Below are 27940 nucleotides of genomic sequence, written 5' to 3'. Positions count from 1 at the left end.
TACATTTTTAGAAGATATGAGGCTTTTAGTGTTTCCATTTTTGACATTACTTTAATCCCTCACCATAGCAAAACCGTTTGAGATATGTATTATCCGTTCACAATTTAGCATCTTTAATGTATTTTCATCATGTTGAAAAAGTTTGGTGTGAATAAAATAAACCACTTAGGAGGAGTAGCTAAAAACTCCAAAAAATCCACATTCAAACCAAAATATCTGACTTCCTGTTGGTCGGAGCTAATGACTGTAAATTAGAAAGTTGTCTGGCTCGATGAGACCAATATACGTACTGATGTTTGTAACTGTTGGTAAAACTAACCCCCCCACTTTTGTCAAAAGCATTTTGAAAGTGACACACTTCCTGCTGCCAGTTGGTGGCGCTATAACTTTGACTCACAATATTACATCCATCTGTTCGGCCTCTTACCACAAACACACTACTGAAGTTTCATCAAGATCATTTAATGTATGCAGAAGTTATAACACTTCGTTTTTCTCTTTTCTCGCCATAAATTCGTTTCCTCGCCACGACCAAACCGTTCGAGATATCAAAAATCCGTCCGCAATTTAGCATCCTCAGTGTCCTGACTTCATGCACACCGAGTATGATGGGGATTGAATTAATTCTCTAGGAGGAGTACATCAAATTCCACAGCATGCGTTTTTCAAACAACCCATAATAGCCGACTTCCTGTTGGGCAGAGCTAATAACTTAGAGTGCGGAAGTTGTTCGGCCCGATGAGATCTATATGTGTACCAAGTTTCATATTAATTCATGCAAGCGTGTTTGATATATGGACCAAGTTTTCAGACCGTGTTCAAGGGGGCGCTGTTGAGCCCCCCTGCCACGCCCAGGTACCAGCGTCAGCCCGGCCCTGATGACCGTGGGTTCTGACCTGTGTGAAAAGTTTCAAGAGTTTTTGAGCACGTTAGGGGCCCCAAAAGCCCCTGAAACCTTGAAAAACAAAGATGGAATAGATGGAATAGACAAATCCCCCACCCCCCACACACACACAGACACACAGAGACAGAGAGAAAATTCTCCAGAAAATCCACATTCAAACCAAAATATCTGACTTCCTGTTGGTCTGAGCTAATGACTGTAAATTAGAAAGTTGTCCGGCTTGATGAGCACAATATACGTACCAAGTTTTGTGATTCTAGGAAAAACTAAGCCCCCATTTTTGACTAAAGGTGGCACTACTGAGCCATTCCACCACGCCCGTTTCTGAAACTTTGCACATGTCTACTGGATAATAAATGTGATGTGTCTGTCGACTTTCATGCATTTTCAAGCATGTGAAGAGTCTCAAAAGCATCCGAAAAGAATATTAAAGTTTGATGCGTTGCCACGGCAACAGTATCTAAGATATCAATAATCCTTTCACAGGTCTACATCTGCCGTGTGTCTACATTATACACATAAAGTTTTAAGCAAATCGGGCAAAAATAAGAGGGTGATTTCAAAGCATTTTGAAAGTGACACACTTCCTGTTGCCAGTTGGTGGTGCTATAACTTTGACTCACAAAGGTCACATCCATGTGATCGGCCTCTTACACCGAACACACTGCTGAAGTTTCATCAAGATCAGTTAATGTATGCAGAAGTTATAACACTTCCTGTTTCTGTTTTCTTGCCGTAAATTCGTTTCCTCGCCACGGCCAAACCGTTCGAGATATCAAAATTCCGTCCGCAATTTAGCATCCTCAATGTCTTGACTTCATGCTGACCGAGTTTGGTCGCGATTGGATGAATTCTCTAGGAGGAGTATTTCAAATTCCAGAGGATGCGTTTTTCAAACAACCCATAATAGCCGACTTCCTGTTGGGCGGAGCTAATAACATAGAGTGTGGAAGTTGTTCGGCCCGATGAGATCTATATGTGTACCGAGTTTCATATTAATTCATGCAAGCGTGTTTGATTTATGGACCAAGTTTTGGACCCGGTTCAAGGGGGCGCTGTTGAGCCCACCTGCCACGCCCGGATACCAGCTTCAGCCCGGCCCTGATGGCCGCGGGTTCTGACCTGTGTGCAAAGTTTCAAGAGTTTTCGAGCATGTTAAGGGCCCCAAAAGTGCCCGAGAAGTCGAAAAAAATAAAATAAAGAATAATCCTAACGAAAACAATAGGGCCTTCGCCCTTTCAGGGCTTGGGCCCTAATAATAACAAATAATCCTAACGAAAACAATAGGGCCTTCGCCCTTTCAGGGCTTGGGCCTTAATAATCCTAACGAAAACAATAGGGCCTTCGCCCTTTCAGGGCTTGGGCCCTAATAACAAATAATCCTAACGAAAACAATAGGGCCTTCACCCTTTCAGGGCTTGGGCCCTAATAATCCTTACGAAAACAATAGGGCCTTCGCCCTTTCAGGGCTTGGGCCCTAATTACTGACGTTACAGATCTCTCATGAAAAGGCAACAGTAGGTTTGCGTTAGTTACATGATAATAACTGTAAACCATCCGAATAAAGTACCGTATCCAGACATAATATTTTAAACTAACCATTCGGAAACGTCCTGCTGGAGCCGCTGAGTTGCAACTTCTTCATCCGTTGCTTCTCCATCTGGATCAGATTCTGGGTCAAACTGAAATGCTTGAATGACTGCGTGTCTTTGTGCCATTGCAATATATCCAACATAAACAAACATGCATGGTACCGTTGCAAGATGGTCAAGGCCACACCCACCCTCCACCTTGCGCTGCCTTTCTCCTCCTCATTAGTATTTAAAGCTACAGACACCGAAACGGCCCGTCTGAAGGAAGCTCATTCTGGGACTGGCTTGTAGTGGCAATAATTCTGCACCGAGGCTGAATTTTTGGAAAGAGATTTCAGATACAGTACTAAGGACCACTAAGGACTATATTAAAGCCTACAAAAAGTAGCATGTCATGGGACCTTTAAGTCAGGTAGAATTTGCTATCTCTGACCCAGTTTGTTCGCTGGCTTCCATGGCTCCAATATGCTGTGTTTTCCGCCATCTGGCAACCTGTGGTGGCGAAATACTATTGGGTAAATTGGCAACGGGCAGTATCGCACAGACCAAAACAAAAACTGACATTCCGACACGGAACACACATTTCAAAGTAAAAGAACTGGCTGTAGCATTGTTTTTCAGAGAAACGAGTATGTGAACTCGGCATGTTTCCTAAATACCGGCAAACATATTATGGTATTTTTATGCTTTAGTACAGTCAAAAACTTACATATAGCACCTTTTAACTTAGATCAACTGTATTAATTATATGAATCATATTCAGTGAAGACTATGCAGTGTTATTTTACATTTAATTATTCAATGACTGTACCTGAATACAGTTTTAATATTGCAATATACACTCACCTAAAGGATTATTAGGAACACCTGTTCAATTTCTCATTAATGCAATTATCTAATAAACCAATCACATGGCAGTTGCTTCAATGCATTTAGGGGTGTGTTCCTGGTCAAGACAATCTCCTGAACTCCAAACTGAATGTCAGAATGGAAAAGAAAGGTGATTTAAGCAATTTTGAGCGTGGCATGGTTGTTGGTGCCAGACGGGGGAGTATTTCACAATCTGCTCAGTTACTGGGATTTTCACGCACAACCATTTCTAGGGTTTACAAAGAATGGTGTGAAAAGGGGAAAAACATCCAGTATGCTGCAGTCCTGTGGGAGAAAATGCCTTGTTGATGCTAGAGGTCAGAGGAGAATGGGCCGACTGAGTCAAGCTGATAGAAGAGCAACTTTGACTGAAATAACCACTCGTTACAACCGAGGTATGCAGCAAAGCATTTGTGAAGCCACAACACGCACAACCTTGAGGCGGATGGGCTACAACAGCAGAAGAGCCCACCGGGTACCAGAATTTGAGTCAGAATTTGGCGTAAACAGAATGAGAACATGGATCCATCATGCCTTGTTACCACTGTGCAGGCTGGTGGTGGTGGTGTAATGGTGTGGGGGATGTTTTATTGGCACACTTTAGGCCCCTTAGTGCCAATTGGGCATTGTTTAAATGCCACGGCCTACCTGAGCATTGTTTCTGACCATGTCCATCCCTTTATGACCACCATGTACCCATCCTCTGATGGCTACTTCCAGCAGGATAATGCACCCATCCTCTGATGGCTACTTCCAGCAGGATAATGCACCATGTCACAAAGCTCGAATCATTTCAAATTGGTTTCTTGAACATGACAATGAGTTCACTGTACTAAAATGGCCCCCACAGTCACCAGATCTCAACCCAATAGAGCATCTTTGGGATGTGGTGGAACGGGAGCTTCGTGCCCTGGATGTGCATCCCACAAATCTCCATCAACTGCAAGATGCTATCCTATCAATATGGGCCAACATTTCTAAAGAATGCTTTCAGCACCTTGTTGAATCAATGCCACGTAGAATTAAGGCAGTTCTGAAGGTGAAAGGGGGTCAAACACAGTATTAGTATGGTGTTCCTAATAATCCTTTAGGTGAGTGTATGTCGCAGAAAGCAAAATATCGCAATGGCAGTTTTTTCCAATATCGTGCAGCCCTATTGAGAACTCATGTTTATTGTGATAGTTTCATCCTTACATCTACTATATCTATAATACAATATATTGTAAGTCCCGAGATTCTTCACATTAGTTAATAAATACATAGATACGCAATTAGCATTTGGATTCCCTAATGGACTGGTGGTACAACTTTTGTTAAGCGTGTCAGAGGTTCCAGGTTCTAATCCACCCTTGTATAGTGCCCCCCCCCCCCCCCCCCCCCCCCCTGTTTATCAAGAGCAGAAACATGTTTGTGTGCATTTTATTTTGTGACTTCACCGGAAAGTCTCTGCAACAAACCATATACATTTCTCCAAAAGCAAGAGAGCATAGAGTTTATTGCATTTTGTTTGCACGCTTTGAGGTGTATTACTATACAGGAAAAAAGAGCCATAGTGGCTGGTTGTTGCAACTTCCATATTATTAATATTATATTATTGATATTTTATGCCCTAGGAAGTGATGGTTTTGTCCTTTTGTACACATGGGGTGAAAACTGTGTTGTATTTGCAAATGTTTTAGCCAATATTCCAATTGTTTGGAAAGGCGTCTGCCTTTACATGCACATGAACTTAAATGACATCACATTCTTAATCCGTAGGGGTTAATGTGGACTTGACCCACCCTTTGCAGCTCTAACAGCTTCAACTCTTCTGGGAAAGCTTTCCACAAGGTTTAAGAGTGTGTTCTTCTAAGAAGCGCATTTGTAAGGTCAGACACTGATGTTAGACGAGAAGGCCTGGCTCGCAGTCTCCACTCTAATTCATCCCAAATGTGTTCTATCGGGTAGAGGTCAGGACTCTGTGCAGGCCAGTCAAGTTCCTCCGCACCAAACTCGCTCACTTTACACCTTACTTTGTACACTGGTGCGCAGTCATGTTGGAACAGGAAGGGGTCATCCCCAAACTATTCCCACAAAGTTGGGAGCATGAAATTGTCCAAAATGTCTTTGTATGCTGAAGCATTAAAGGACAAATCCAGTGAAAAATGAACCTGGGGTAATTAACACATGGTTACCGAGTCGATCGTTCCCTGCGATGCGTTTTCATGAAAATCGAATGTATAGAGTTTTATCTTTAAAAACAGATTAGCTCATAACACTAGTATATGGGGCACAGAGTAAGTAAAAGTAAATCGCTACAGATGTGGCCTTTAAAAACGCGCGTTTTCTCCCGCGGCATTCGGCAATTCGTCTCGCAGAATTCTGCAAGTGCTTTCGGGGGGGGGGGGCCTACTTAAAAAATCCCTTAATGTGTTTCGCTTCACAGAATATCCACCAGGTGGCGCATAAAAAACAACTTTACATTAGATTTTTTATTTTACTTCACATTATGTCATGATTGTGAGAAAACTTCCACAATAAAATATAAATTATAAATAGTAATAGACACAAATATTTACAGTAGGCTACTGTATTATACAGACATTTGAAAATATTTGTAAATGCAAAAGGTTAATCAAAGTTGTCTTAAGACAAGAAGGGGTATTGGACAATGTTTACGAATTTTTATATGCTTTGTCATTGCTGTGGTTTCCAGGAGATGAGTGCATGCAGAATATTTAACATTGCTTTTATTAAAACAGCAAAGTGACGTTCTTGCCAGCGCATAACTGTTTTGTACAACTATTAAGATGATTGTGCGTGTAATGTGCATTTATATAAGTGCAACAGATAATTTAGTGTGAGCATAATACACGTGACTCTGCCTGTAAAAACCCAGCAGTATTTTTTTATATATACACAAAATTATCCTAACATAATGAAAGGCTTAAATAATGCGACTTACCCAGATTCTTAATTCGTGCAGATATTTCTTGTGTGATTGTTCTTGTGCAGATATTTCTTGTGAGGTAATGTTGCAGCACAACGCGTAGCATTTATATTTTGGGCGCATCTGATTTGCCATTACATTATTAATAAATATTTTAATTGAACTGTCTTAATGGTCTTGCCGACAGTTTGTAAATCTTTTAAATATTCATATTCACAAATTCCATATAAAGGGTGATCAACAGTTATGACTTCTAAAATAAAATAAAAATGACCAGATAAGAGGTATCTGATTGACAGTTTGACAGATGTTGTTTTAAAAAATAATTACAACATTATGGGGAAGTGGTATTAAACGTACAGTATGGGATTTTTTCTCCACTCGCTAACCTATTTACAATAACAAAGGCGTAGTTTGATGACGCAAGAATTAAGGATCTTGTCGTCAACGTCAAGCCGACCGATCTAATAATGTTTATGGATGACTGAATACATCGATGCTTTTATCATGACTGTGATATGAAGCAGTTCGGGATTGCTAAGAGACAGCTATCAGCTCCAAACGCGACGCGAGTCCCGCGGATATAAAAGGAATATGGACATTTCATTCTACCGAACTACACGCAGAATTACTACTCACAGGTCAGTTTATTAGACAAATTAAACTTGTGAGGTAACGCAGCGCTGTTTCACTTGGTCTAACATTACACTATCACACTAAACTGCATTTGAATGTGTTGAAATGTATGTGTTAGTCTGTCTGTATGAGACTAGCAGTAAACTAGATCAACATTAGAATAACATACAGATCATATTCTGACATTTTATCATTGTTGAACTATATAACATTGATTAGTTTTATGTAAATGTGCTCACCTGTTTAATAAAGTACATGTAGGAGCGGTCGAAGTCTCGGACGTGGAGCTCTCGTTTATATACTGTCTATGGGAGCTCTCGGCATCTCGAAAACACCGCGCTGATATTGATTCTCGTTTTAGTTCTCCTTTTTTATCCAAAGTCTGCTTGCCATGGTCCATAATGTTTGAACGAAACAACAACAGCGTGCAAATAGACATTGCGAACTACAGTGGTCCATGTCTGTCGTCTTGGTTACTATCAGAGGGCTCTGGTTCATAACTCTGGTTACCATGGCAGCACGAGCGGAAACCAGGGACAACGCGGATATGACACCATTGACTGCGACAAAACGGAAATAAAGAAACGTCCCGTGTCTTCGAATTAAATTAAAATTTCTCCTTTTTTGAAAGTTGTTGGAAACAGTCGGGATAATGTAAGTACACAACTAAAAAAAATATATAACATAGATATAGTGATTTTTGCTATTTTTAAAGCAAAAAAGTTACATATTGTGCCTTTAAATATTTGGTAACACATAATACAATTATTTTAATTCCGCATTTTGATCAGTTTTGCTTTTACAAAATATTCCATGTTTTTTATATAATTAATTTAACCTGAGATGTGCGTTATATCGCTTTTTGATCATTCTTTGTGTTGTCGAATTTTGACACAGTGTCATTATTTGTTCATAATAATTTGATTCATAATTATGTCATTTTTTTCTAAAAGTAGCAATATTCTAAAGAGATACAAAGACAGTGTACGTGTACCCACCAGATTTCGTCATGAGTCATTTTGTACCCACCACTTTTAACTTCCGTTGACCGTTTTCAGTGGTTATGAGGAGCAATATGAGAGAAAAATTTGGTAATCATTGTCTGACACAACAAAAAAACATTATAATATTCATTTTATTTTAATTTTCGTGTTCGCATTTATGAGGGAAAAAACAACGTGTCAGTTCTCGGTTACGGATGTGAGCGCTCTGAAAGCGGCACTAAAAGACTGCTTTAAAACTTTAACAGAGACCTCAAACAGAACAGCTGCCTTTCTTTAAATTGAATTTCGTTTTGTATTAATTATATCTTAATTTTAATCAATGTTTCGTGAACCAATTGCCTGGATTTAAGAAGTAGTAAATATAGCAGACAATCACGACATTGGAGGCGCCGGCGAGTGAACTGGAGTTCGTCTCATAAATGAACCGAAACTCAGCGTATAATGCACATTCACAGCGTATTTAGACACATTTAGACGCATTCATAATCATTACTTTTACTGGTTCTTTGTGGGAAGCTTTATGCGTGCGGTTGTGCGCTTGAGTGCGGCTATATTATAGTAAACGCTCATTACTTAATACAAAGCATAAGCCTCTTCCTGGCATGCAATCTAACATCTACTAGGCTACAATGTCAGTTGGTTATATGTCAAATTAAGTTACGCGATATCAACAAATGAAGTTATAAACATTAATTTGAAATAACTTAAAGCGTATGTATAGTAGATTTGCTTAAATAACATTTAAACAAAGGAACTGCAAGGGATTAAAACCCCGCCCACACGCTGGTGAAAACAGGAAAAAACGGTTTTCTTTTGATTCCCTGAGAGGAGATCGATTAGCATTGGGGGTTGACAAAGAATCGGCAGACCTGGGGGGTGGGTGGTTTGTAATTTCTTGACTCTGTGTCAATTGGTAGCAGCTAAAACAAGCAGCTAAAACAAAGATTGTGCAATTAATTACATTTTGGAAATAACTTCCTTCATGTCGTTTTATTTATACACTGTAAAAACTTTTATTTATTTATTTGTAAGTAAAGTATTAAATATGTTTTACAAACAATTGGTTTACAAACTCTTGGAGGTTTGTGGTTACCATCATTCAGAAGAGTGGTGCTTGTGTTTAGACTTGTGTTTTACGTGATTAAATCAGGAAGATTACATTGGTTTCTGTCCACACGGAGACGCATTTAAGACGATTTAATCAGGAAATGGAGGCACCGGCGCGATATAACTTGCATTGCTCGTGAACTGAGCTCGTCTCATAAATGAACCGAAACTCAGAAATGTATCTAGAAAGCTTGAAATGTCCACTTTTAAACAAAACAATTCAAAACGAAAAGAAACAGACAACTCTCTTATGTAATCCGTATGAAGTGTGCATTTCTCTCTATAGGCACGTTCACAATATCTGCGAAGATGACGAGTCAGCATTGTCAACATCTTTGACTGACACATAAAACACTAGCTTATTAATAAACAATTAAAATGTCTCCTTGCTATATTTGACACATGATTACTTTTGCCGGTTCTTTGTGGCAAGCTTTATGCGTCCGCTAACTATCGAATATCGTGACTCATATTTTGTACCAGACCATTTATGGTTGTTCATATTGTTCAACAAAGTTCTTGATAAAAAAAAGAAAAGAAAAAAAGAAGCTACTGTGCCTAATATTATTGTTGTATACAGCGCGCAAGGTTTATGCGCATGCTTTAAGTCTTCTTCTCCGTTTTTAGTGTATGTCTGTGGCAGAATTACAGCGCCTGGTCTGGTATATAACTAGGCTACATCGTTTTGAGTCGGTTTCAGTGGTTTCGTGTGTACGCAGATATTTCTTGAGACGACGCCATGTTTACGGAATATTTTTTTTTGAACGGAGAAAAAAAATATCGGATAGGGAAAGCTCTGGCTTCGTGTGGATTGTGGCCTCAGTGTAGTTTGTCAACAAAATGCAAAAAAAAAAAAAGTATATTTATAACCATCGCTAAACGTGAATAAGAATTTAAAAAGTAATGACGTTTTTTATGTTTTTATGCACTTTTAGTTTTGTTGCAATTTCACCAAAAGCTTATAATTAGGAAATACACACAACACGCTAAACTTATATTCTTTATATGTTAAAAATGTTGTAAAAAAAATATGTATTATTCTTATATAATAAGAATAACAATATGATACATTTATTGCGCTCAAAATGATTTAGATATGGAAAGAGGAATTCTTCTCAACTACCACCAATAAAGTTTTAAAATTCTTCTTTAGAAAATATTATATTTTGATGATTCTGCGCAAGTTCAGCAGACAGTGAGGTTCAGGTTTGTTCCGATCAGAGCTCGTGAGTGGAGAGCGCATTTCTGAATATTCCGCTCCGCTCGTTCCTTCCGCAGGGTCCCTCGCTCAACACAGATGTCCTGTTGCCTGGTTCGAAAATATGTGGAATAAGGGCTGCTTCCGACTAAAAGTTTTTTTTTCTAGTCGACTAGTAGGCTAGTTGTTCATTTAAGTAATTCGTGGACAAATCGCCCCTTTATATTAATTTAATTAGCCTACTTAAATAGCCTACAGTATAGCCACTCAAGCGCACGACCGCACACATAAAGCTTGCCACAAAGAACCGGTAAAAGTAATGATTATGAATGCGTCTAAATGTGTCTAAATACGCTGTGAATGTGAATGTGCATTATACGCTGAGTTTCGGTTCATTTATGAGACGAACTCCAGTTCACTCGCCGGCGCCTCCAATGTCGTGATTGTCTGCTATATTTACTTAGTAAATCCAGGCAATTGGTTTATGAAACATTGATACATCGATATAATTAATACAAAACGAAATTCAATTTAAAGAAAGGCAGCTGTTCTGTTTGAGGTCTCTGTGAAAGTTTTAAAGCAGTCTTTTAGTGCCGCTTTCAGAGCGCTCACGTCCGTAACCGAGAACTGACACGTTGTTTTTTCCCTCATAAATGCGAACACGAAAATTAAAATAAAATGAATATTATAATGTTTTTTTTGATGGGTCAGACAATGATTACCAAATTTCTCTCTCATATTGCTCCTCATAACCACTGAAAACGGTCAAAAAAATCGAACCAAAAGTCAAATTAATATGGACGGAAGTTAAAAGTGGTGGGTACAAAATGACTCATGACGAAATCTGGTGGGTGCGTACCCACCGTCCCCACCGAAATCGACGCCTATAAGGGAAACATGATAATATAAAAAGTACTGTACAGTAATGCAGAAAAGCGCATTACAACCATGTTAAAGCTATTTAAAACGTTAAGATGCAAAAAGGAACTAAATGTAAAATTAGATAATGATATTGCGCAAATGCTCTCGGTCTCTTCAAAGGTCTTCGCAAATTATTGTGTTATAAGACTCACTTATCATACGTGATGTCTCTTCTACTGTAAGTAGAATGCACGTTTGAGTCGGATTTTTATGAAGAATATGTGACTGTTTATGTAACTGGCAAAAGAAAACATTGTCTTCGTCATACTTCGTCAACTCAGTATGGCCACATGAAACACGACTGCCATCTACAGGTTTTAGTATTTCCTGCGTCCAACACCTAATCCCCCTTCTGCACGATCCCGCAGAATTTCGGAAGTGCTCGCGGCATTCTTCTCTCTGAGACGCGCATTTTTAAAGGCCACATCTGTAGTTAATACCACTAACAAGGCTCAAAATAGCCTCACACTAACACGGTAGCATAATGAGGGTCCCTACATGCAAACCGAAGCATTGAGAACTTTGTAAGTGTACAGACAGTTTAATAAGAAGATACTTTATAAAGACAGTACATTACACGTTTACAGACAGGCGTCATCTTGGAAAACAGTCTCGACTAATCGAGTCACGAACACCGTGCTAAGTGAGCTGGTCGATAGGAATTACGCATAGTGAAATCTAACGTAGCACGGCGTTCGTGACTCGACTAGTCGAGATTGTTTTCCAAGATGACACCTGTCTATAAACGTCTGTCTTTATAAAGTATCTTCTTATTAAACTGTCTGTACACTTACAAAGTTCTCAATGCTTCGGTTTGCATGTAGGGACCCTCATTATGCTACCGTGTTAGTGTGAGGCTATTTTGAGCCTTGTTAGTGGTATTAGTTGGGGATATTTTGGGGATATTTAATTTTATTCTATCAATCAAATTCCACTAGAAACAAACTTTGTTGTATTATTTTATTTTAATACTGTGAAGCTGCTTTGATACAATCTGTATTGTGAAAAGCGCTATACAAATATATATACTTGATTATTAACTAGCGATTTACTTTTACTTACTCTGTGCCCCATATACTAGTGTTATGAGCTAATCTGTTTTTAAAGATAAAACTCTATACATTCGATTTTCATGAAAACGCATCGCAGGGAACGATCGACTTGGTAACCATGTGTTAATTACCCCTAGGTTCATTTTTCACTGGATTTGTCCTTCAAGCGTTCCTTTCATTGGAACTAAGGGGCCAAGCCCAACCCCTGAAAAACAAACCCACACCATAATCTCCCCTCCACCAAATTTTGCACTTGACACAATGCAGTCAGGCAAGTACCGTTCTCCTGACAACCGCCAAACCTAGACTCTCTCAGAATATAGTTCATCATAACATTGTTATATCATACACCCGCTATATTGCTAAATATACACGATTTTTCATATCAACAAAAAAACATACCGGGCTAACCTGGCTTCTCTCGAGACTCAACTACTAGTTCGGTTTTACTGAAATGCTGAAGCCTGCCCGCACGGTTATGTAATTGATTACAAAGTAGTTTGTAACGTCAGAAATACCAGCGATTTCAAACTGGGTTTTTGAGACTTTTTTTTTTTTACTGCAGTTTTGAGGAGAAAATACTCAGCAATGGTGTTGACTTCTGAATTTTCACATGGTTTGTCTTAAAGCATATTAAAAATGCCACATAGACATAAACAACATTTAAAAACTTGATTTTCACCATGAGCCAGACAGATTTTTTTCCCCTCTGCATACTCCCTTACTTACTGAATTAAGTACAGCACAGTACTTAACTTTACTGAATCAGATCATAGTGCTGTAGCGGTGCGTCGATTACGCCGACGTCATATTTTTGCGTCGACACTTCTTTATTTATTTATTTTTTGCACCATTCCTGGAGGTACAGCTCGCCACACACATCGCCCGCCGTGTTATTCTGTCATGTTTTCTCCCTTTCTTTCCAAACCGTGACAAACGCCAGTCTCCTTTCTCTGCAGAATGCGATAAATCCGCTCAACCAATCACAGCGCACCATTCCACGCATTGTAAACCGTAACGGTGGCGCTTTGAATACACCCGGCATCCTAGTTTTCCTTATCTACTTTGTACTTTTTGATCAACAAACAAACAAAAAATAATACATTTGACGGCATTGATGAACCTGTGGTGGTTTCTGCCGTAGGGAAGAAACGTAAGCCATCGAAATCTAATCATTTACGTGAGGAGATTAAGAAGATGAGGCACGCGGGAGGAGGAAAAATGCCGACTGTTGCTTGTTCTCACACGACAGCATCAAACTTCTGTCACGCTAACACGATAACCCCAGGGGATCTTTTAAAAAACTTTCAATTCTTGTACTCAAAGTCAACGAAAACCGAGCAGGACCAAGCCATTTTACAGCTGATCGCCGTCAAAAAAGTTCAGGAGGTATTTCTTAGCGATGGCTGATTGAATGTATGTTTAGTCCAGTACATGCCTGTATATAAGATTAGTATTGACTGAGTGCGAGTTCAGAGGCTGTCATATGTGGATCAACTTACGTTGTTGTGTATTTTCAACAGTTTCAATATGAAAAATAACTTTTATATTGATTCAATGGATTAATTGCATTTTGGAGAAAAAAAAAAGTGTCATGAATTTATTGCATTTTTGGGAAAAAAATTATCCGTTTTTATAATAAATCTTTGAAAATCTAAATCTGGATTTGAATTGTTTATGTTATTATAACCTAAAGATGCTATGTGAAAATTTGAAACAGAAAATAGTGGTTTTCTTCTTGCCACTTTCTTGGTAAAGAAAACACATTTTTACTCAAATTAATCAAAATGGATTTATCACGTTCATACTACAATATTCAGAAGTAAACATTGTAGCTGACAGAGTGTTTATGTCAGAATGTTTATTTTTAAACCACAACCTTCTAAGTGCTTCTTTTACCAATATATTTAACGATATCTTTTGCATTTCTCATCCAAACAACGTCAAACTTGGCACTGCACTTACTCGTGCCCATAGCAAGACACCTGTCGAGTTTGAAATCCATCGGACTAACGGTTCGAGAGATATGCGAATAACAGACAGGATAATTAATTCCAATTAGTCTAGTTAGATTAGTCGACTAATCGATAAAATAATCGCCCGACTAATCGTTTAATTAATAATCGTTTACCCCAGCCCTATCAGATCATCACCTCATTAGGAGGGCTCTCCATGAACTTAACTGGGTGCGTCAGATAAGAGGGACAAAATGCAGAATGAGCTGGGCTGTTTTTCTCAAAAGCATTGTAGGTTTAAGTAGATCATAGAATCATTGCCACCAATAGTCTCTACGATCAACTTGCTCATGATGCTTTTGAAAAACGCAGCCCAGAGCGGTGCGTCTCCAGGACCAGGATTAAAGTCCCCATGAACCGAAAGTTGCAAACGACTTTTCTCCATTGTTGTGACACATTTCTAAGTGAAACGGAATAATGAACAGAGGGCAGGGTTTTACTCTAGCGCTCCTCCTCTCAATCTCTGCTCATAGCAGACTAACGGTTTGAGGGGAGTGGTTAAAGGACAATTCCAGTGAAAAATGAACCTAGGGGTATTTAACACATGGTTACCGAGTCGATCGTTCCCTGCGATGCGTTTTCATGAAAATCGAATGTATAGAGTTTTATCTTTAAAAACAGTATAGCTCATAGCAGTAGTATATGGGGCATAGAGTAAGTAAAATTAAATCGCTAGTTAATACCACTAACAAGGCTCAAAATAGCCTCACACTAACACGGTAACATAATGAGGGTCCTTACATACAAACCGAAGCATTGAGAACTTTGTAAGTGTACAGACAGTTTAATAAGAAGATACTTTATAAAGACAGTACATTACGCGTTTACATCCAGGATCCATCTTGGAAAACAGTCTCGACTAATCGAGCCACGAACGCCGTTCTACGTTAGATTTCACAAACGTAACTCCTATCGACCAGCTATCCTATCGACGGCGTTCGTGGCTCGATTAGGGAACGATCGACTCGGTAACCATGTGTTAAATACCCCTAGGTTCATTTTTCACTGGAATTGTCCTTTAAGCGATTTCAACCCAAGCCGTCAAACTGACGTCATCAGAAAAGGAACGCCATTCCAGACCGGAAATAAGTTCAGATTTTGATTAAAGATTACCACGGCAAACAATTTTTTTCTGTGTATTAACTTGCACAGATTAATTGTTCACCACAAGACTAGTAATATGCGCTAATAAAGTAAATAGGGTCAATTTTGATTTCATGTCAACTTTAACCCTTTAACGTGTATTGTAACCGTGCGGTTGACCTTTTTTCGCGGTCAAATTCCTGTAATTAAAACTCGCCAAACCCCATTTTTAGCTGTTTGTTCTTCCTCTCACTGAATAGAATGTGTAATGGCAATTATATCCACTGGGTGGCAATGTTGTAATACAATATTTGTTGCTGAGACGAGCTGAATCTGAACCGGAAGTGTATTGTCGTGACCTCTCTTCAAACAATGGCTGCCAGTGATGCTAAAATTTAAGGTAAGATATTTTTTGGTTGGATTTCATGTTCTAGACTTCCTAATGATTATATTTTTGTTGAATGGGATAAAAGTGATGACAAGATGTATCTCTCTGTTACCTCAGAAAAGTTGTGTGACCACTCGGTTGAGTTTCCCAGTTAGGGTAAACTGAACTGGACGCTAGCTAAATTAGCACAGCAACGCGATCGTGACTCAGTATAATACATGTCTGACAAACATAACACGATAATGAGACTGTAATTGAATTGATGGTTGGACATTTTTGGCTTTATTTAGCACAGTAAACTTACCTTATCAGTCACACTTCAACATTTTCTGTCTCTTGTTATGTAATTTCATGGTTGTGTGTTATCCGATTTGTCATACATAGTACACAGAGTATTTATTAGCATATTTTTTCTTAACAAATTAAAATAAATCACAATGTGCCTGTATGTTGGGAGAACAGTTTATCAATATGACAATTGTGCATTTATTATGGATAGATGTACTGATTACTCAAGACACAGTTTGCGACACTGTACAGTAATGTTTATTATGTTCCATCTCTTTCAGACATAATGGACTGCCGTACATTTTATGGACCCCCCCCAGATCTACCTCTAGCAGTATTGCACTTTTACCCGCTGATCCATGTGACTCAGAAGTGGAAGCGCTCAGTGTTCCAGACAATGGAGATAATGAAGATTTTGTCCCTCCACGCAGTATAGATTTACCGCCCCCTTCAAAGAAATTGAGGAATAGAAACAGGCTTGTTGAGGTATCTTCAGACCTCAATCAAACTCCCTCCCCTCCTGCAAAGTCCAGAAAGACCAAATGGGTCAAAAAGGACATTCCAATCTTCACTCTGCCCGAGCCTGTCTTCGAGCTTCCAGAGTTGGTCCAGACGCTGTTTCTGTATTTTAAGAACCTCTTTACTGACCAGATGATTGTGCACATAACTGAGCATACCAACCTGTACTCAGTTCAACAGACCGGGACATCCATCAACACCACAGCTGCTGAAATTGAGGTTTTCTTGTCAGTTTTGCTCTACATGGGTGTTTTTGAATTTCCCTCTTTGGAAGATTACTGGGCCTGTGAGTCACGCTTCCCACCAGTGGCTGATACCATGTCAGTGAAGCGCTTCAAAGTGCTCCGAAGATATGTCCACTTCAATGATAACTTCCAGACGGAGGGCTGCCCTGACCGCTTCCATAAGATACGCCCTCTTTTTGACATGTTCAGAGAACAATGCCTTCTTATTCCACCTACCAACAGGCAGAGTGTTGATGAAGTTATGGTGGCTTACAAGGGCACCAGAGCTGGCAAACTCAGGCAGTACATTCAGAGCAAGCCGGATAAGTGGGGGTTTAAGATCTTCTGTCGGGGCAGCTACTCTGGCATCATCCACGACTTCATATTGTACCAAGGGGCCACAACATTCTTCAACATTCAAGAGGAAGAGCATGCACATCTGGGCTTGGAAGACCTCCTCCTTGGCGCCAAGGTTGTCTCAATACTCTGCAACACTATCGTACACAAAGTGTGGTGTTCTACGACAACTTTACCAGCTTCAACTTGGTGAAGACGCTGCACACCAACCTGGGACTGAGAAGTGTGGGTACCGTCAGGGTAAATCACACAGGTAATGCACTTTCAGTAAATATGTTAATCATGTTAGTTACACAATCACAACCAAATCAAACCATGCATGCACATACATTTTTTCTTCTGATGCAGATATACTGTACACATGCCTTCCATTTGTTATAGAAATTATATTAGTGTTATTGTGATACATACTGTACTCATAAAAACAAATTTCCATGTCTTTCAGGTGGTGCAACATTGATGAGTGATAAGGAGATGGTGAAGCGAGGCCGAGGTGTTGTTGATTTCTGTTCATCAGAGGGAGTCGTTGCAGTAAAGTGGTTCGACAACAAGTGTCACCTTGCTGAGCAATGCTTATGGGGTGGAGCCACTGTCTTCAGTGAAGAGATACACAAAGGAGGCGCAACAGAAGGTCGACGTCCCCTGCCCATCCATCGTCCTGGCATACAATCAAGCCATGGGGAGCCATGGGGGGCATTGATCTCTCCGATATGCTTGTGCACCTCTATAAAACACCAATGAAGTCCCGGCGCTGGTACCTGCCATTGTTTGGGTACATCATCGATGTGAGCATTGTGAATGCATGGCTTATCTACAAAAGGGACTGCAGCATTCTCAAACAGAAACCGATGCCCTTGAAGAAGTTCCGTCTGTCGGTGGCAGCTACGTTGAAGGGAGCTGATAAGGTACCTGCCAGGGTTGGCCGACCCCCAGGTGCAAAGCACAAGCCACAAGTCCGTCGTCCCAACCCCCGAGTTCTCCACCCCACCCAGGAAGTCCGATATGATGGCGTTGGACACTGGCCTACATTTGGCACTCAGAGAGGGAGGTGCAACTTGTGCAAAAGTGGAGTGTCGCGTTGGCGATGTTCCAAATGTGGAGATGGGAAGATGTTCCTTTGTTTGAACAACAAAAACCAGTGCTTTGTTGCATATCACCAGAGATGAGTTAAGAGTAAGCCAAGGATGAGACCTATGCACGCATGCACGCACGCACACACACACACACACCCCCTTACTTGATATTATTACTACATTGACTAATCACCCTTTATAATTTTTTTATATGATTTTACAAGTTGCATTTTAGTATTTTGATCAGATTTCACATTTAAAGTAATTCAGGGATGAGAAGTTGTTTGAACAGAAAACTGTTCTTTGTTACGCATCACCTATCAAATCAAAAGATATGTGCTATATTTCTATTTTATTACATTGTCAGTTTGTCTATACCATACATCTTGTCAGATATTGTTACCAGAGATTATTTATTTATTTTATTTATAGTATATTTTTAAAATTATTTATTGTTTACAGTTATCATAATTATTTTAGTTTTGTATTTGTTTGTTACATTTCTTGATTTCTATTATGTTTACTGTTGCACTTTACAATGTTTTTATTTTGTGTTATAATAAGAACATGTTTTTAAAATAAATTGATGATATTGTTAACATATTCTACTGTCTGTAATGTTTTTATATGAAAAAAATTCAACTTCAGATGCACACAAGATAAAAATCCATGAATGCCTAATACTAGTTACTTCATGCCGAGAATTACCATAACTGGGCAAGTCAACCGGCTGGTTGACGTGTGTATCTGCTTCCTGATTGGGTCATTAAAAAAAAAAAAACACTGAAAAGTTGCTAAATGTGGACTAAGGATTTTTATTTCTTAGTGTGACGGATAAAGGGTTAAGAAGAATGCAATAAAACTTATGTCAACCCTGCCTTGAAGAAAACGTTCTTACTTTTTTTTCTATACAAGCTTGAACACTTTATTTTAGAACAAATCCTGAAAACTAAGAAAATATTTTGTTAAATATATTGAAAAGAGGCTTTGGATTTACAGGAAACGCCTATTCATGTTGTTTCTGTTGCTTTGTGCCATTAAACTGAGGTTTTTGTCTCTTTTCACCTTAGGCCTGATTCCACTGAAAGAGGAGAGTGAAGTACTTAATGAAATGAAAGAGAAAGATCAGTATGAGAAACATCATGATTTCATGACTGCCGGAAATTCAATGCAGACCGAAAATACTTCTACACAAAAAAGAGACCCAAAGACTGACCCTAACAGTTGTTTCACATGCTTTAGGTGTGATAAGAGTTTCAATCAACAGGAAGACCTTAAAGTCCACATTAGAATTCACAAAGGAGAGAAGCCTTATACCTGCAAATACTGTGGAAAAGATTTCCATAGAAACACACACCTTAAAAGCCACGTGAGAGTTCATACCGGAGAGAAGCCTTTTACCTGCCAACAGTGTGGAAAAAGTTTTGCCCAAAAATCAAACCTTACCAGGCACATGAGAATTCATAATGGAGTGAAGCCTTACATCTGCGAACTGTGTGGAAAGAGCTTTACGTGGAGCTTAAGCCTTAAATGTCATATGCACATTCACACTGGAGAAAAGCCGTTCATATGTGATCAGTGTGGGAAAAGTTTCAGACGTAAGGAAACCCTTTGTTACCACATGAGAGTTCACTCAAGAGAGGACTGTTTTAAATGTCATGAGTGTGGAAGGAGATTCTCAGACATTACATACCTTAACAAGCATGTAATCATTCACTCTAAAGAGAAGATTTTCAAATGCCAACATTGTGAAAAAAGATTTAGATTTAAAGTAGGCCTTAAGGTTCACATGAGAATTCACACTGGAGAGACGCCTTACACATGTCAATACTGTGGAAAGACTTTCAGATTTAACGAAAGTTTTAAGACTCACATGAGAATTCACACTGGAGAGAAGCCTTACAATTGCTCTCAGTGCGGAAAGAGTTTCAAATATAAAGCAACCTTTAAAGCCCATTTGAGAAGTCACACTGGAGAGAACCCATACACCTGCAAACTGTGTGGGAAGAGCTGCTCACAAAAAGGAAATCTTAAGACTCACATGAGAGTTCACTCTGGAGAGAAACCATTCAAATGCGTTCAGTGTGGAAAATCTTTCACACGCAAAGAATCCCTTGATTACCACCTAAAGATTCATTCAAAAAAGAACCGTTTTAAATGTCATCAGTGTGGAAAGAGTTTCCCAGACAGAAAAAACCTTAAGAGGCATGCAATAATTCACACAGGAGAGCAGCCTTTCACTTGCCAGCATTGTGGAAAGAGTTTCAGATTTAAAAGCAACCTTAAGAGTCACATGAGAATTCACACGGGAGAGAAGCCTTTCATCTGCCCTCAGTGTGGAAAGAGTTTCACATTTAAAGGAAAACTTGAAGTTCACATGAGAGTTCACACTGGAGAGAAGCCTTTTAGATGTCTTCAGTGCAAGAAGAGTTTCACATATCAAAAAGATCTGAAACGTCATTCACTAATTCATTCTGGAAAAAAACTGATGTGTTCTGAGTGTGGCAAGTGGTTTAGAAAAAGGAACAATTTAAAAAATCACCTGTGTATTCACTCTGAAGGAACGAAACTACAGTGTTCTGAATGTGGTAAGAGGTTTAGAAAATGGAGCAATTTCAATAATCACCTGCTTATTCACTCTGAAGGAAGGTCGTTTAATTGTGAACAGTGTAATAAAATGTTTGTTTTGCCATCACACTTACAGATACACCTTAAAAGTCATGCAGATGTGAGACCCTATTTGTGTTCCTTGTGTGGAAGGAGTTTTAAATGGCTCGGCAATTTAAAATGTCACCAGAAAATGCGTATCTGTGTGAGATCAAGGCTATGTTCACGCCGCAGATGAATGTGCAGCAAATATGATTTTCTGAGGCTTTTAAAAAATAATTTTGTTTACATATGAATGCCTGACCATCTCCTATGCTATAGCTTCCAATATTGAGTGATTGTGGAAGACTGACTCTAAATTCAATTGTTTGGATGCATCTCTCATGTATTTGATTCAGTCTAATACCTTGGAATCAAAATATTAAAAACATTTCCGTCTTGCTGGAAAATGCCACAATGTAAATTAAAATGAAAATAAAAGGAATTAATTATTAAGGAATTAAAGGAATTATGAACATTTTACTGCATTTATTTATTTATTTTTGAAAGAATGCACAGGTAAAGGTATGTTGTCAATCTGGTCTTGAATATGGCTGCTGTTTGGGGTACATCTGATTAAATCTGAGAGCTTATTCCAGCCCCAGGTGTATCACTACTGAGACTGTTACACTAATGATTCTAGGTATTTCTAGTTTATTCAGTTAGTCAAGTCAGCGTATTTACACAATACACTTTTTTAACGTACATTTAGGTGTCCTTTGAAAAAAAAGTCTAAAGATATACAGCTTGAGCTGAACTCAAAGATCTAAGACTTTTTCTATATACACAAAAGGCCCATTTCTTTCAAATATTGTTCACAAATCCTTCTAAATCTGTGTTAGTGAGCACTTCTTCTTTGCCGAGATGATCCATCCACCTCACAGGTGTGGCATATCAAGATGCTGATTAGACAGCATGATTATTGCACAGGTGTGCCTTAGGCTGGCCACAATAAAAGGCCACTCCAAAATGTTCAGTTTTATCACACAGCACAATGCCACAGATGTCACAAGTTTTGAGGGAGCATGCAATTGGCATGCTGACTGCAGTAATGTCCACCAGAGCTGTTACCCGTGAATTGAATGTTCATTTCTCTACCATAAGCCGTCTCCAAAGGCCTTTCAGAGAATTTGGCAGTACATCCAACCGGCCTCACAACCGCAGACCACGTGTAACCACACCAGCCCAGGAGAGGTGTTCTCTTCATGGATGAATCCCGGTTTTCACTGTACAGGGCAGACGGCGTGTATGGCGTTGTGTGGGTGAGCGTTTTGCTGATGTCAACGTTGTGGATCGAGTAGCCTATGGTGGTGGTGGGGTTATGGTATGGGCAGGCGTATGTAATGGACAACGAACACGGGTGCATTTTATTGATGGTATTTTGAATGCACAGAGATACCGTGACGAGATCCTGAGGGCCATTGTTGTGCCATTCATCCACGACCATCACCTCATGTTGCAGCATGATAATAGGGCTGGGACGGTATGGATTTTTTCTTACCGCGGTTGAAAAGCAAGAAATTCCCGCGGTATTGCGGTAAACCGCTTTAAACCTCAACCCCCCTCCCCCAGTTTTTTTTTTCTGCGACGTTGCGGCTGGAACAACAAACAAAGTGTGTCAATGATAATCTCAGGTAGTGTTTATGTGCTTTATTTAATGTTAAAAGCATGCAATGTGACTTTGAATATCGTTTAGTGCTCCAGCTTTGTAGCTGTAAAAGCAACAATGGATAATTCACCTCAGAACTTGAAATTAAACAAATGGAAACAAGAACGTTCAAACTGTGAACGTGTATTCTTTGACAAATATTGTTTTAGTAACTCATAGCCTATGTATTTTTAATAATGTTTAAATGGTGTAATATTTGTGAATTTGATTATGTAGCCTACTTATCCATTTTCTTGCTAGTGCCGTCAAGATTACTCTCTGGTGCTGTGCACTTGCCGCGACTCCGCGAGGGTTGACAAATGCGGTCTTCACGTGAGAGAATTGTGTTAAATAAGCACGTGCAATTAAAAGCTGAGGTCCTGCTTTTACTTTTTTTATTTATTTACGGTGCGGCTTGGACGCGGCGTCCGTCGAAAATAGACTAGGCGCCTATCTTTAGCGAAGCGGCGCGGAGAGACGCTTCTGAAACGCGCCGCGTCGTGGCTGTTGTAAACACAAGCATTGACTAGAGTGGGCGCGATCAGCTCCGGTAGCCGCGTCGCAGCCGTAACGTTCCACAGAGTGTAAATAAGGGGTTATAGTCAATAGGCTACGAATGGAATGTTATTATGTGTCATGAAACAACTTGCAAACTTGCGAAAGGTCGGATTTGCTCCATCTTTTGATAAGCTTTGTTTAGAAAACCTTGAATCCATGTAAGACACAATGTTATTAGACACAATCCATGTCATTAGAATCAATGAATCCATGTCATTAGACACAACGTGAACACATGTGAAGGCCAGTGTTTATTTTATTTTATTTTTTATTTTATTTTTGCGGTGATGACGGTGACGAGCTCAGACCCGCGGTAGGCGTCACGTGACCGCGGTATTGCGGTAACCGTCCCAGCCCTACATGATAATGCACAGCCCCATGTTGCAAGGATCTGTACACAATTCCTGGAACCTGAAAACATCCCAGTTCTTGCATGGCCAGCATACTCACCGGACATGTCACCCATTGAACATGTTTGGGATGCTCTGGATCGGCGTATATGACAGCGTGTTCCAGGTCCTGCCAATATCCAGCAACTTCACACAGCCATTGAAGAGGAGTGGACCAATATTCCACAGGCCACAATCAACAACCTGATCAACTCTATGCGAAGGAGATGTGTTGCACTGAGTATGGCAAATGGTGGTCACACCAGATACTGACTGGTTTTTAGATTTTGTTCAGTGTAATTCAGAACTACTATGCACACCAAAGCTCACATGAAAAAATAAATAAATATATAACTGTAAAAGTACTTTGTAATTATCATAGTTCACCATCTACAGTGAGGAAAATAAGTATTTGAACACCCTGCTATTTTGCAAGTTCTCCCACTTGGAAATCATGGAGGGGTCTGAAATTGTCATCGTAGGTGCATGTCCACTATGAGAGACATAATCTAAAAAAAAAAATCCAGAAATCACAATATATGATTTTTTAACTATTTATTTGTATGATACAGCTGCAAACAAGTATTTGAACACCTGTCTATCAGCTAGAATTCTGACCCTCAAAGACCTGTTAGTCTGCTTTTAAAATGTCCACCTCCACTCCATTTATTATCCTAAATTAGATGCACCTGTTTGAGGTCGTTAGCTGCATAAAGACACCTGTCCACCCCATACAATCAGTAAGAATCCAACTACTAACATGGCCAAGACCAAAGAGCTGTCCAAAGACACTAGAGACAAAATTGTACACCTCCACAAGGCTGGAAAGGGCTACGGGGAAATTGCCAAGCAGCTTGGTAAAAAAAAAGGTCCACTGTTGGAGCAATCATTAGAAAATGGAAGAAGCTAAACATGACTGTCAATCTCCCTCGGACTGGGGCTCCATGCAAGATCTCACCTCGTGGGGTCTCAATGATCCTAAGTAAGGTGAGAAATCAGCCCAGAACTACACGGGAGGAGCTGGTCAATGACCTGAAAAGAGCTGGGACCACCGTTTCCAAGGTTACTGTTGGTGATACACTAAGACGTCATGGTTTGAAATCATGCATGGCACGGAAGGTTCCCCTGCTTAAACCAGCACATGTCAAGGCCCATCTTAAGTTTGCCAATGACCATTTGGATGATCCAGAGGAGTCATGGGAGAAAGTCATGTGGTCAGATGAGACCAAAATAGAACTTTTTGGTCATAATTCCACTAAACGTGTTTGGAGGAAGAAGAATGATGAGTACCATCCCAAGAACACCATCCCTACTGTGAAGCATGGGGGTGGTAGCATCATGCTTTGGGGGTGTTTTTCTGCACATGGGACAGGGCGACTGCACTGTATTAAGGAGAGGATGACCGGGGCCATGTATTGCGAGATTTGGGGGAACAACCTCCTTCCCTCAGTTAGAGCATTGAAGATGGGTCGAGGCTGGGTCTAAATAACCCTTGGTCTGGATAACCAAGGAGTGGCTCTGTAAGAAGCATATTAAGGTTCTGGCGTGGCCTAGCCAGTCTCCAGACCTAAACCCAATAGAGAATCTTTGGAGGGAGCTCAAACTCCGTGTTTCTCAGCGACAGCCCAGAAACCTGACTGATCTAGAGAAGATCTGTGTGGAGGAGTGGGCCAAAATCCCTCCTGCAGTGTGTGCAAACCTGGTGAAAAACTACAGGAAACGTTTGACCTCTATAATTGCAAACAAAGGCTACTGTACCAAATATTAACATTGATTTTCTCAGGTGTTCAAATACTTATTTGCAGCTGTATCATACAAATAAATAGTTAAAAAATCATACATTGTGATTTCTGGATTATTTTTTTTAGATTATGTCTCTCACAGTGGACATGCACCTACGATGACAATTTCAGACCCCTCCATGATTTCTAAGTGGCAGAACTTGCAAAATAGCAGAGTGTTCAAATACTTATTTTCCTCACTGTATGTACACGGTGCAGCATCATAAACGGTATGGATACATTTTATTTCTGCATACTACTATGTGTAGTACTAGCCCTAATAAGTCATGTATAGGCATTTCATCACCCCAAATTACATGGTAAAAATCTGACCCTGTCACTTTGCCTAGGCACACAGTGTTTTTTTCCCCCATATTTGTCTGTCATAGGAGGTAGTTATCAGTGTAATTGGGTAGGACTGAGGTCGGGTCATGTTCACACCTTAAATGAACCGTACCAGAGTTCGTTTGAAACTGGACCGAGCTAACCCAGCTAAAAAAAAAACGGCATTCTGGGAACCTTAGTTTCTGGTTTCCAGAAAAGACATCCTAAAGTTCGTAAAAGTTTTCTTTACGTAAATCGAACGTTCCCTGTGGGTTTGGAGAACATTCCCTTAACCTTCCCAGTACTTTACCTCTTTACTCTGATAGGTATCATTTACCCTGCTGTAGGCTACGTCAGCAATCATTTGCACTGCCAGTACTACACCATGTGTTGTTTTGATCTGTTTAATCAATAGAAATAACCCAAGCACATAAACCATTATATAGAGCAGTGGTTCTCAACCTTTTTTTGGGCCAGTGCCCCCTATCCAATATCCAGGCCCCTGACCGCCCCCCACCCCCAAACTAATGAGCGAGCAGCAACGACTGAGAGTTAACAGATGAAATAAGTATAAAATTGTCATTTATTAATACAATCGAACTATACTCCACAGTGATTAATCCAAAAAACAAGCTATAAACTGCATTGGCATAGCAATACCAGTTTCTCACAGGATTTTTGGTAAATCTGTGGTGGGTGGATCTCTGGCCTTCTAGGGGGGAAAACTTTGCGCATTTTAATGTTAAGTTCATCAATCTGGTACACTTTGAGAGTTCAAAATTAAAAGCTCCAACACATTTTCAGTGTGCAAATTAAACAAAGAAAAATTCAAACCTCTTTTAGTTGTGTCCGTCTACATTACACTACTACATAATAATAGTTATAATATTAATCCCATGACAGTAATAGCCATATATTGCAACAAATGCACTGAAAAATAAAGGATGGTCATTAAAGCGGTAATGTTTGCACTTAGATTTTATTACGCATTTAGGAGAGTATTGCAAGAAGCTGCTTACATTAACCTTACTTTCGAAAAATAAATAAATACAATCATGATTTTTCATGAAAAATTATGTTAGAATTGTAGGCCTAAAATACCTTGGTATCAGCTTGTTTTCATCAATGGTATTAAGACAATTACAATTCATTTGATTTGTCGTGATTAATTTGTGTTCATAATTAGTAAAAAAAAAAAATCTTCAACAAGAATAAACGCATATGAACAATTCAATTATTATTGTATTATATCTTGAAACTACCCAAGCAGCGTTTCGTGCTCAGATGTGATCGTCAAGCTGTTTCACAGAGAATTTAATTTACTATTATATCTTGTTAATTAGGGCTGAGAGTCAATCCTATAGGAGTTACCTTCTTTCAGTGCAGTGCATAATGTGCGTGATTTACCTCAGGCCAAACGTATATTTTGGGGGCTGGGAAATGCTGTATATGTGTATGTGAGTGTGTACAGCGGGGTTGGGAGGGATTATTATGGAGCTAATGCATGTTGAACATTGCATTCTGGTTTTAAGTGACTAGTGTGGAAAGCACAGCACAATGCACAACCTCTAACTTTTTTTTCTACTTTCTCTCTCCCTCTTTAAAAGCCACACTTTCTCCCAAAGCACCTGGAGATCACAGTAAATTACTTGGTGAACAAAGAAAACATTTTGGCATTAGGGATTGGAATTAGTTAATGCCTAAAAATGTAAAAGTTTTACCTTATAAATAGAATTTAGTTTAATTTTAAAATTCGTCACCGGAGTGAATGGGAACATGATTTATTGAAAATATGTGAAAAAAATATAAGTGTTTCTTAAGTCAATACTTTTTAATGGCTTGTCAAATTTCCATTCCTCCGCTGCGTGATTCTAGTCAGCGCTGGATTCTAGGCACCACCGGATTGTTGTCAGTGAGACACATTTTTGAGCAAGTGAATGATGATTCTTGTCAGCACTGAATTCTAGTCAGTGCTTCAGTGCTGGTCTATGACTGGAAAAATAATAGAGTCGTTGCAAAAGTAACGATACATAGCTTAGGCTACATGTCGTATTAAACTGGAAGAAGAATCACAACAAGCGTATCGGTGAGAACAACCATTTAAACAGCATACACACAGCCAAACTTGACTGCACATCATATTTTTGACATTATTGGTACTGCTTTCAATCGTAATGCAATAGAAATTAACACAAAAAACCTGCCTAGTGCCTATCTACAACACTGACGGTGGACTTGCGGTCAGGAGTAGAGCGGCTGCGGATGAATGTGTTTTTTTTTTGTTTCGTTTTTTTTAGCTCTGCTGACGTATTCTTTCTCGCGCACCATAGACGCGCGTGCACACACAATATGACATCACACTCTGTGCATGTTTTATAACATAATTTAACATATACATAGTCCTAACACTTTTTAAATAGCCCAAGTGTTTATT

General features: G+C 39.5%; 1 protein-coding gene across 4 annotated transcripts in view; it reads left to right on the top strand.

Annotated features, from left to right (window-relative positions):
• Positions 1-21287, top strand: part of LOC311080814 (uncharacterized protein) — a 41463-nt gene extending 20176 nt beyond the window's left edge. The window contains exons 1-4 of one of the 4 annotated variants that reach the window (XM_084110956.1): positions 14761-15711; positions 16269-17340; positions 17533-18260; positions 19231-21281. In XM_084110956.1, coding sequence (XP_083967082.1) covers positions 19272-21005 — 1734 coding nt within the window. In that variant the 5' untranslated portion in view covers positions 14761-15711; positions 16269-17340; positions 17533-18260; positions 19231-19271 and the 3' untranslated portion in view covers positions 21006-21281. Of the gene's footprint in view, positions 1-14760; positions 15712-16268; positions 17341-17532; positions 18261-19230 lie in introns of those variants that run through there. The other 3 variants (XM_084110955.1, XM_084110957.1, XM_084110954.1) reach the window with 3 other exon arrangements.
• Positions 21288-27940: the final 6653 nt, after the last annotated feature.

Source organism: Abramis brama, assembly GCF_963993115.1.
Source record: "Abramis brama genome assembly, chromosome: 4".
NCBI lineage: Eukaryota > Metazoa > Chordata > Actinopteri > Cypriniformes > Leuciscidae > Abramis > Abramis brama.
This window is presented reverse-complemented; position numbering and strand designations above follow the sequence as displayed.